Source organism: Rhinoderma darwinii, chromosome 7 (assembly GCF_050947455.1).
Source record: "Rhinoderma darwinii isolate aRhiDar2 chromosome 7, aRhiDar2.hap1, whole genome shotgun sequence".
Taxonomy (NCBI): Eukaryota; Metazoa; Chordata; class Amphibia; order Anura; family Rhinodermatidae; genus Rhinoderma; species Rhinoderma darwinii.
The window spans coordinates 134,671,497-134,683,805 of NC_134693.1; the positions used below are offsets into that span (position 1 = coordinate 134,671,497).

At 41.4% G+C, this 12,309-nt stretch overlaps 1 protein-coding gene across 2 annotated transcripts; it reads left to right on the top strand.

Moving 5' to 3' along the window:
• Positions 1 to 1,184: 1,184 nt before the first annotated feature.
• DALRD3 (DALR anticodon binding domain containing 3) lies at positions 1,185 to 9,911 on the top strand. Of its 2 annotated transcripts, none has more exons than XM_075831733.1 (13): positions 1,185 to 1,432; positions 2,395 to 2,699; positions 3,128 to 3,399; positions 3,695 to 3,753; positions 3,849 to 3,962; positions 5,286 to 5,356; positions 6,057 to 6,115; positions 6,833 to 6,915; positions 7,805 to 7,928; positions 8,004 to 8,062; positions 8,277 to 8,390; positions 9,132 to 9,200; positions 9,282 to 9,911. In XM_075831733.1, the coding sequence occupies exons 1-13, from the start codon at positions 1,244 to 1,246 to the stop codon at positions 9,399 to 9,401; spliced, it is 1,638 nt and encodes a 545-aa protein (XP_075687848.1). In that variant the 5' UTR covers positions 1,185 to 1,243; the 3' UTR covers positions 9,402 to 9,911. The 2 variants fall into 2 exon arrangements, with proteins under 2 accessions (XP_075687848.1, XP_075687849.1); XM_075831734.1 differs by having other exon boundaries at positions 3,852 to 3,962.
• The last annotated feature ends 2,398 nt before the right edge of the window (positions 9,912 to 12,309 follow it).

Genomic DNA, 12,309 nt, shown 5'->3' on the forward strand with positions numbered 1-12,309 from the left:
TTACGCATCGAATCAGGGGCTGAGGGTCCCTTTTCGCCATGGGCCCTCGGGCACTACCTTATAGAGTAACTGCACTTTTAAAATGTCATAGTGACATATCAGAAATCTTGAACGGTGGGGTCCAGGTGCTGAGACCGCAACTGTCGCTAAATCAAAGGTGCAGAAGCCCTGCGCTTAACACCCTGCACCTTCATCTGTGATCACTGCTCCTTGTCAGGCTGATGACTGGCTCACATAGAACGTATATGAGCCCATCTTCAGCATAATGAAGAGCGCCGATATCAGCCAAAGGTGCAGGGTGCCTACGTTTCAGCGGCGGTGGGGTCTCGGACCCCCACACCAATCAAAACTTTTAATATGTCTCTATGACATATTTAAACGTTTTGTTTTTTTTAAAGTGCAGTTACTCATTAAAGGGTCATTCCCAACTTAGACATTTAAGGCGTATCCACGGATCCCCAGGTCTGGGACCCGCACCTATTTCCAGAACGGGGGTCCCCTGTCCAGCCTGGTAAGGCGACAGCCATATCCAGGTGGAGAATGAATGGAGAGATGGCCAGCTACTCTCCATTCAATCTCACTAGGCAGGACAGGGGTCTGGTAAACCCCATTCTGGCGAAAGGCGTGGGTCCCAGAGTTGGGACCCACATCTTTCAGACATATTTATGGCATATCGGGGAATACCCCTTTAATGCCCGAATAGTCAGTGCATTTCTGGTACTTGGCTCTTTCGGTCTCACATTCACAATAATGGAAAGTGACATGGCATGCACGGCAACTTCAGGCACCAACATTTTTGGTAATCAGTGGAGGTCCCAGCGATTGGACTCCCCTCAATCAGACATTTATGGCGTAAATTCTATTAATAAGATACAATTTCTTAATTGTACAGGTGTATCTAATGGCGTACAAGGAAAAAAAAACAACCTGTTTGTTGCTATGACAACAGCCTCATTTAACTTTTTATTACTTACATTCTAATAAAGAACAATTGAGTCCATATTTTTAAAGAAAATACAACAATGATTTCTAGCACGTGTATGCAATGTAAGAGTTTACTCATTTATAGTAGGTTAATAGTTAATAAAACAACCTCAAAAACTATTTGCCACAACCAAAATGGCCTCTTAAACAACACACCTCTTACTGACGTCATATTCTGCGACAGGTCGCCTTTGGTTCTACAGAGATCTCCTTCCGCCAGACAACTAAGCAAAGCAGGAAAGTTCCGTTACAATCCGACATGGAGGCTAAGCCCTGCGGAACAGAACCAGTCTGGGTATCTGTAGCTCTTCGTGTACTGGGCAACGCACTGGAGGGCTCCTGTGCGCCCTCTACTGTATGGTTTAAAGAAAGCAGCCAGAAGAACCTGAGGAGCAGAGACTTCTTGGTACCCAGAGGAGCGCTGAAGAAAAGCTTCCCGGATGGAGAGGTGCATGCAGGTCACATGGGGATAATTAGTGGTGGAACTACAAGTCCCAGCATGCTTGCTGGTCCTTGTCTACCTTTGAGTTATTAGTGAATGGAAATATGCATTAGACTCAAGTCACATGATCTAACTGCGCAGCCAGTGTATCTAAGCCTATCATATGAATATACTGTCTGCTCAGCCAGTGTATCTAAGCCTATTATATGAATATACTGTCTGCTCAGCCAGTGTAACTAAGCCTATCATATGAATATACTGTCTGCTTAGCCAGTGTATCTAAGCCTATCATATGAATATACTGTCTGCTTAGCCAGTGTATCTAAGCCTATCATATGAATATACTGTCTGCTCAGCCAGTTTATCTAAGCCTATCATATGTGATACAGTCTGCTTAGCCAGTGTATCTAAGCCTATCATATGTTATACTGTCTGCTCAGCCAGTGTATCTAAGCCTATCATATGAATATACTGTCTGCTCAGCCAGTGTATCTAAGCCTATCATATGAATATACTGTCTGCTCAGCCATTGTATCTAAGCCTATCATATGAATATACTGTCTGCTCAGCCAGTGTATCTAAGTCTATCATGTGTGATACAGTCTGCTGCTGGGCTGGTGTATAAAATCTTATAATGTGTGATACTGTCTACTAAGTTGGTGTATCTAAGCCTTTCATGTGTGATACTGTCTGAGCTAATGTATCTAAGCCTATCCTGGTTGATACTGTCTACTTGGCCGGTGTATTTAAACCTAACATGTAGTACTGTCTGAAGTCTCATGTGTGATACAATCTGTTGCTGTATCTAGACCTATCATGTGTGACATTGTCTGCTCGTCCGGTGTATCTAAGCCTTTTTTTAATGTCTGATCCTGTCTAATGAACTAATGTATCTAAGCCTGGCAGTTTTTGGACCTATTGACTTCATCATCCCTTCCGCTCAGTTATTTGCTGTTTTTTTCCCCCAGGTTCCAGAAGACATTATACAGAGACTGACATCCCTGGCGGTCCGCGGCCTCCCCCCAATGAAGAAATGTCTGCAGTCTGAGGCCGGACTCGTCGTTCAGTTGGACAGACCTGCAGTTTTCCATCGAGTTCTCAAAGACTTGACTCCTTATCTGAAACCTCTTCCCTCCGTAGACGATGGACACGACATTATCATCCTGAACTGCGCTGCACTGCACAGCTCTGCACACCTGGACGCGTTCAGACTGAGCCACCTGAGGGCCGCGGTGTTAGCGGATCATCTGGCTGAAGTTCTCACGTTGACGGGGTCAGTAAATGCCTTCTACTCCATTCACAACTAAAGCTGCATGCAGAACTCCGTTGGTTATCCAGCTACAGAACCTCAAATCTTCCTGCTGGTTCTTTTTCTGCTTTGCTGTGTTGCATTGTGGGAGATGTAGTGGACTTACCAGCCACTGTACAGTAGTCTGATATAGGAAAATGTACATTTCCAACAATGCCATTCATTAGCGTGCTTTGCACTCCTGAGCCTGATCTTAGAGTGCTTTGCATTCTATTAATTACTAAACAGTTAGGAATCTGACGGCACTGTGTTGACAGATTCTAAATAACAGCCAACGGAATTCTGCGTGCAGCTTTGGATGTGACTGGAGTATAAGATATGATTTATCTCTGTGCAAGATAAGCAAGTTTGCAAAATTACTGGGTCTGCATTTTGTTTGTTTGCTTTACTAGAAAACAAGTATATCGGGTGCCCACAGTGCTCTGTAAGGAGGTGGAAGGATTCTTCAGTCAGCTGGGAATCTCCTGGCCTTGTTCAGTCGACACACCATCTCTAGAAGACACTATTTTAGGTTTTAAGGACTTCCTAAAAGACTATATTAAAAATAGCCATGATGTGGACTGTACACCGTCACCGGATGTAATCAGCGTGCAACTTAAAACTTTTGCAGAGAAGCACAACCTATGCCTTCAAGGATATGACTCCAATCTAGACTTCTTCCTTGGTAAATCCATATCAGATCACGTGTTTGAATTAGTTGGCAATAAGTGAACTTTTTTTAATTTGATTAAAATATCATCTTTCATTTGTTTATTGATATTAAATTAGCAGTAATGATTTTTCTTCAGCTGTGATGGTTGCAGTAGCCTATCACTGCCAGCAGATGTCACTGTTTTGAGCAGCCGGTATTGAGCTCTGTACAATAGTGACATCTGCTGGTCATATAGAAGTACTGCATGTGGTTTGAAGTTGCAGCTTTAATGTAAAACCCTTCACTCATAAATATTTTCCATAAATAGTAAATGAAGAAGATCTAAGACAAGTGGCGAGGCTGCAGAGATCAGTCCAGGAGACCGTGGTAAGTAACGACATAGTCTTCTTATTAATGTCCATTGATTTTCCACACCTCATACTCTAAATATCCCTATAATTTGGATTTATGTACCTTTGCAGCAGACATCACCCTGCACTGTGTTACACATCGTCAGCTGTGAGGACGAGTTCCATCAGCAGAAGCTGGACCTTCTCTGGAGATTGATGATCCCCAGCACTGGAGATGTAGCTCAGGTATAAACCAAAGCTAGGATGTATGTATCATCCACTGTCCCCATATCTAGCGGAGCAGTTAGTGAATATATTGATCATGGTGGGGTATACGGTTGTGTAGTATTTTGTATACCTATAACATACTGCAAGCGTTCAAGCTCCATTGACTTAACATGTTGCTTTTTCATCCCCATTTAAGTGCAGGTTTTGGATACAGCAGTTGTCAGTTGTTGCCATGCTGGGAGTTGTAGTTTTAACATCTAGATGGCCACATGCTGCAGAGCACTGATCTATAACATTGTACAGTATTACTGTGTCCGAGGTATACACAGACGCTGTCAATCTGGCTGCAGGGGGTTAATATGAGCTGCGGGATAAGACACTTCCTGCAGTTACAGCTCCTGATCCTGATCTGAGATTACAGGGGCTCAGCTTCCTGTTCAAAAAAAGTCTGGTCCAGCCCTTTATGTATTAGGCTCTGTTCACACAGTTTTTTTAACGCGAAAATAGCGCCAAAAAATGGCCGAAAACGCCTCCCATTGATTTCAATGGGAGACTAAGGCATTTTTTTCCCGCGAGCCGGGAAAAAGAAGCGACATTCCCTATCTTCGGGCATTTACGTCTCTGACCTCCCATTGACATCAATGGCAGGTAGAGAAAGCGTTTTTTGCAGGGTTTTTGCCAGCGCCGCTTAATGGCCACGGGCGAAAAACGCGCCAAACGGCGTGCAGGCAGATCAAAATCCGTCTGGAATTTTGAGGCAGAATTTTCTGCCTGCAAAAAAACTTTGTGTGAACAGGGCCTAAGGATGTATTTAAATGTTCCAATACGTTACCAGAACCTGATATATTTTGGGCATTGTATGCAGGGTATTGTTCTCATGTATCAGCCATGATACATTCCCATACCGTTCGTCCAGTAGCGGGCTCCCCTTCTTCACAGGTGCCACAACATAAGGGAGGGGGCTGGTTGAACAAGCACCATGCCCATATGTCCTTGGGGGTCACGTGAACCAGCAGGGTGGCTGCTTTCTTAGCTCTGCTCTTTGAGGGCACAGCTATGATCAGTGACTCTAACGTTACTGCATTGTCTATTGGAGTCTGAGATAGTATGAAATCAATCTACTGCCTCATCACTGGCTCAGGCTGCAGCTCTGTCCGTCCCCCATGCTTTACACTTCTGCAATAGTTGTTCAGATAAGCTGCTGTGTATATGCACATGCTCAGTAGGAAGTCAACTAAACTACCAGTAGGAAAAAGAAGATTTGCAGGTCGTCGCCACGCGTAGACTCCATAAAGGGGGACATCGCTTTAATCGGACGTTTCACTGTTGCTTGTATTGCAGAAACATTTGATATGTGGACCAGTGAAAGTTCTCAACTCCACATCACCCATCGGTTGCTCCCAGTACTTTCAGTAAGTTCTTCATAGATGTCTATATGGAACTTATCAGCAACGAGCATACGTCAGTTCTTCTGTCTGGTGGTTTGACTATAAAGAGGCGGCCATATTAATAACAGGAGAAAATTTGAGGCTTATGGTTGGCAGCAGTGATGTATTCCAGCCTCAGCCCTCCTCTTATTCCATTAATAGATTCTCCAGAATATTTTCTGCCTGTTTCGACCACAAGGGGGCAAACTTTCTGCAGCTTCTATTAGGATCAGTTGCAGCAATAACCAGATGTATACAGATCGCCCCCTAGTGGTGGCAACAGGCAGCCGATATTTTACATTATATAATTATTTACATATTTGATTTATACTTCACATATTTATATTGAATGAATCTTTGTATTAGGCTCTGTTCACATTTGCGTTTTTTTCCGCCAGGTTTCCATTGCTTCTTGAAGGTCAGTATTGTGTAGCACGCTGCGCTATTCTATCCGATAAAAAAACAAAACGCATAGCTGATGAAAATCTGACAGGCCCATTATAAGTCAAAGGGAGTAAAAATAAACACCCCAAAAAACAGATCATAACTGATAATAACATATCCGTCATGAATCCTGTGAAATGGGAAACCAGTGTGAACAGAGCCTAAGTGAGACGCAACAGTATTTGCTGATATGGGAATATTGGACCTTATTGGAACTTCTCTGTGCTCTTTTCCTCCACAGGCTCCGAAAATCTCAGATGCTGGAGGCCTCAGTCATGAAATATGGAGAAAGTGTTCAAGGTTGTAGATTGTGTATTTTAAATCTATATAAAGAATCCCGTTCACATGTCATGGCACAGAGCCACGTGGAGTGTAGGGCAACCCAGGTCTCCAAACAACACTGCACCTGACTGTTTACAACGGGAGCTATGATCAGGATCTCGCAGTAGTGCAGCCTCAGGCTTTCGGGCCTGTATCTTCAAGCAATCAAATCTCAGCATAGAAGTAAGGCCCCATGCACACGACCGTAAAACCGCGGACCGTACCATGGTTCGCGGTTTTACAGACCCATTCGGTTCTATTGGTTGCGGACACCTTTCCGTAGCGCTACGGATGGGTGTCGTGCCGTAGAACCGTTTCGGGAATTATGGAACATGTCAGTTTTTTCGTGTTTTACGCGCCGTGCTCCTATACTTTGTATAGGAGCACGGCCCGAAAATGCCATGCCCGCAATCGTGGGCTCTGATTACGGGCACGGTCGTGTGCACGGGGCCGAAGATATTAAAAAACGGGTTTCACATTTTTATTCTACGCTAGAGGACTTTCTAGGTAGGTCTCCCTTAATACCTGTATCTGATGAATAGGGATTAGCAAATCGATTGGCCGGCCCCCAGAATACAATGCGAGACACAAATGAGGAGACCAAAATGTGCTCATCTCTACTGATGATGTCATATGTTGGGGGTGGGGAGATGTCTTGTCATATGATGTCACATCTTGTGCTTGTTTCATGTCCAGGTGAGAGCTGGAATGACATTATTAACTCTCTAACCTCCGCTGCAATCAAGTTTGAGTTAATGGCAACACCTCATCGCTCTCAGGTAATTTATTCCTCCAATTGGAAAACGCACATTTAGCATAAATTTACATTAGTTGTTTGTATTGCAATTTTAAGAATCGTGGCAAAACTGTTGCAACTTTTACAAAATCGGCAAATGCAACAAAAACTACTCGTGTAAGTACACCCTTAGGCCTTGTTCACACAAGCGTATTTCACATCCGTGCGCTGTGCAGTTTTTTTCACGGACACCACACGGACCTATGAAAATGAATGGGGCTATTCAGGCATGCGTTGTTTTTCACGCCCCGTTTATCCGCTGCGTGAAACGCACTGCATGTCCTCTTTTGGTGCGTTTTTTTGAGCACCACGCAGTCCATTGAAGTCAATGGGTGCGTGAAATAAACGGACAGCACACGGACGTCATCCGCGTGCTGTCCGTGATTCACGCAACAGTTGCTAAAGAAATGAGGAAAAAAAACACCTTCAGTTTTTTTGCTGACGTAAAAACGCAGACGCGCACCGTACACTGTCACACGTAACTGCAGCGCAAGAAAAACGCTGCATTTTTTACGTGCGCAAAACGGACCCGTTCGTGTGAATAAGGCCTTCGTGTGAGCAGAGGAAGGGGATATGTTGGCATCCGCTCTGCTTTATATCCTACGGCTGTCAGGGAATGCTGGGAGTTGTGGTCTCTCAGCAGATGGAGAACCACAGGTTTGAGACCACAGTAGTAGATGGTGCCAAGGGAGTGAAGTAAACACAGGACTGCAAGATCTGACTACACAGGGTTTATATGTAGTCTGTAACCATGGTGACACATAGATCTGCATAAGAGGAATTGGGAAAAGCTGAAAATAATATATGATCCCAATCTAACGTCGTGACTTTTCTGTACTTAACTGGACTTTTTGTTTTCGTGCGCCTTACAGGTGAATCTAAACTTGGAGGAGGCCAACATCACAACCAAGGGAACAAAAAGTGGAGCATTTGTGATGTATAACTGCGCCCGGCTGGCCACCATGTTTGATCATTATAACGGCGCGGTCAGTCAAGGTACAGCCTCCTCGGCAGCAGCGGACGGTATTGTGGTTAGATCAGGTTGTGAACCATGTTCTTGTTTTTTTTCAGGTTTCTATCCGGAATTCCCTCCGGCCGCAGAGCTCAACTATTCCAGTCTACGGGAAGAAGTGAGAGAAAGCAACTTGTATTCTTATCAGATGATATTTTTCAAGACAGATTTAATTAAAGAACTCAGCGCCCCCTAGCTTTATATTTTCATATAACTAACCATTTACACATTGGCACGACTACCTGCAGGGCGGAAGCTTAAAAGCGCAGATCGTGTTCTGTTTTGGAAGGTTGCCCATAGGGGCGGCTCACTGCTTCTGTTTCATCACACAGGGAGAATGGCTTCTTCTCTTTAATTATATCGTGATGTTCCCAGAGGTGCTCAGTCAGTCAGCACAAATGTCCACGTCCTCCGGCGGGATCCGGGTCACAGCCAACACCGAAGTGGTAAGATATCTCCTGGGCTGGTTCACTACCATAGGAAAAGAGACTAGGACATTACTGAGTGGATACAGACGCAGCAGTGCTTTCCAACCTGTGGCTCTCAAGCTATTGCAAAACTACAACTCCCAGCATGCAGCTGTCATGGAGTTTTAGTTTTGCAACAGCTCCTCTGCTTTAGGGCCCCTCTGCAGTTGTTTTGTACCATTAGAAGGCTCCTTACCAGTCCCGATCGAGGGGGCTGAAAGCTGATTCCATCAGATGATTGACAAAAAGGGGGCACTAGCATATTTAGGCTCAGGCTACACGGCGACTTCGGTCGTGTGACGTGAAGATCGTAATGTGACATTTCAAAAAATGATTGTGATCGCCTTACGCCACGTGACTGCGACATGACAGTCGCAATAACCGGAAACTGCTGTATTTTTTTTTTTTTTTATTACAAGTTGCACGCGACTTTGCCTACATAGACTTCAATGTAAGTCGCATTTCGATTCATTTGTGACATGTCGGCGATTTATTTCTTTGACTTTCTTTTAGATGTTGCAATGCCTAAATCGCATGCAGCTCGCAAACAAATTTTTTTTTGTGCGACTATGTCTTGCCACCGAAGTCGACCTGTAGCCCCGGCTTCAGGGTGTAGCCACACGTGCCGGATTTGTGATCTGATTATCACAGCAAAATAAACAAGGCGATTACGCAAATGTCTTCATTTATGACGTCTCTTATGTATTGGGTTTATTTCAGGTTTGTAAATTCCTGGTCAGCCTCAGTATGGATTTCAGCTGTTACTACAACAGGGTGCACATTCTGGGGGTGAGTTATACCGGACGCCTTTAGAAGGAGCTTTCTTTTATTTCCACCATCATAAAACAACGCGTTTCGCGGATTTTGCAGGAGCCGCTACCTCATCTCTTCGGTCAGATGTTCGCTCGCTTGCAGCTGATGAAAGCCGTTCAGAGTACGCTGCATACTGCACTGAAGACGCTGCACATTTTGCCATTGACTCAGATATAAAACGGTCCCTGGAGGATCGCGGAACAAGGACAGAAGGGACTGGCGGGTTTCATGAACTCTGGTCACAGCATCAGCCTAAACACATGCATGTGGACTGAGGTTACAAAGTGGTCACATGTCCGAGTATGACCTTCATCCAGTAAATGGAGGAGGGGGTGACACCATAACCACCTCCCCATTTACCTATTGTCCAATTCTATTGTTTGCCTTCTGGAGATAAGCAGCGCCTGATCAGTCTGGCAAGTGCTTATCTTACTCCTCTATTCACATGAGGCGTTCAGGCTCCTTCCAAACATATATCTATGTCTATCGGGATTTTAGGGGGAGCAAATCGAGACAGTGGCCAATCTGGGAGGATAATTTCCAGCTAAAAAAAGATGAATATTTTTGATATTTCAGATTTAGCATTTATTATATGTTTTCATCCAAGTGTTTTTATTTAAAAGTGAATTGTATCTTAATGTGTTCGTACAATAATAAAGTTGTTATGAAATACGTCTTATTATAGAAGTGTATTGTGGTTTTATTTTCTTGCAGCAGATGTTTTAGTTAAATGTCTCACATTATCACAAAGCTTTAACCCCTAAAATCAAAGACTTCAAGTGTTCAAAGATCATATCCAGCTGTTTGGTTATATCTGTTTCTGGGAAAGCTGGGTGACAAATACAGCTGCTATTATAGCTTCCACAGGTGACATGTCCATTGCACCTTAATGGCATGTCTGTCAAGATATATTGTAGTATAGTACTATAATACTGCCCCCTATATACAAGAATATAACTACTATAACACTGCCCCCTATATACAACAATATAACTACTATAATACTGCTCCTATATACAAGAATATAACTACTATAATACTAACCCTATAACAAGAATATAACTACTATAATACTGCTGCTATATACAAGAATATAACTACTATAATACTAACCCTATAACAAGAATATAACTACTATAATACTGTCCCCTATATACAAGAATATAACTACTATAATACTGTCTCCTATATACAAGAATATAACTACTATAATACTGCCCCCTATATACAAGAATATAACTACTATAATACTGCCCCCTATATACAAGAATATAACTACTATAATACTGCTCCTATATACAAGAATATAACTACTATAATACTGCCCCCTATATACAAGAATATAACTACTATAATACTGCCCCCTATATACAAGAATATAACTACTATAATACTGCTCCTATATACAAGAATATAACTACTATAATACTAACCCTATAACAAGAATATAACTACTATAATACTGCTCCTATATACAAGAATATAACTACTATAATACTAACCCTATAACAAGAATATAACTACTATAATACTGCCCCTATATACAAGAATATAACTACTATAATAGTGCCCCCTATATACAAGAATATAACTACTATAATACTGCCCCTATATACAAGAATATAACTACTATAATACTGCCACCTATATACAAGACTAACTACTATAATACTGCCCCCTATATACAAGAATATAACTACTATAATACTGCTCCTATATACAAGACTATAACTACTATAATACTGCCCCCTATATACAAGAATATAACTACTATAATACTGCCCCTATATACAAGAATATAACTACTATAATACTGCCCCCTATATACAAGAATATAACTACTATAATACTGCCCCCTATATACAAGAATATAACTACTATAATACGGTCTCCTATATACAAGAATATAACTACTATAATACGGTCTCCTATATAGGAGAATATAACTACTATAATACTGCCCTCTATATACGAGAATATAACTACTATAATACTGCTCTTATATACAAGAATATAACTACTATAATACTGCTCTTATATACAAGAATATAACTACTATAATACTGCCCTTATGTACAAGAATATAACTACTATAACACTGCCCCCTATATACAAGAATATAACTACTATAATACTGCCCATATATACAAGAATATAACTACTATAATACTGCCCCCTCTATACAAGAATATAACTACTATAATACTGCCCCTATATACAAGAATATAACTACTATAATACTGCCCCCTATGTACAAGAATATAACTACTATAATACAGCCCCCTATGTACAAGAATATTATTATAATACTGCCTCCTATATACAAGACTATATCTACTATAATACTGCCCCCTATATACAAGAATACAACTACTATAATACTGCCCCCTATATACAAGAATATAACTACTATAATACTGCCCCTATATACAAGAATATAACTACTATAATCCTGCTCCTATGTACAAGAATATAACTACTATAATACTGGCCCCTATATACAAGAATATAACTACTATAATACTGCTCCCTATATACAAGAATATAACTACTATAATACTGCCTCCTATATACAAGAATATAACTACTATAATACTGCCCCTATATACATAAATATAACTACTATAATACTGCCCCCTACATACAAGAAAATAACTACTATAATACTGCTCCCTATATACAAGAATATAACTACTATAATACTGCCCCTATATACAAGAATATAACTACTATAATACTGCCTCCTATATGCAAGAATATAACTACTATAATACTGCCCCCTATATACAAGAATATAACTACTATAATACTCCCCCTATGTACAAGAATATAACTACTATAATACTGCCCCTATATACAAGAATATAACTACTATAATACTGCCCCCTATATACAAGAATATAACTACTATAATACTGCCCCTATGTACAAGAATAGAACTACTATAATACTGCCTCCTATATGAAAGAATATAACTACTATAATACTGCCCCTATATACAAGAATATAACTACTATAATACTGCTCCTATATACAAGAATACAACTACTATAATACTGCCCCTATATACAAGAATATAACTACT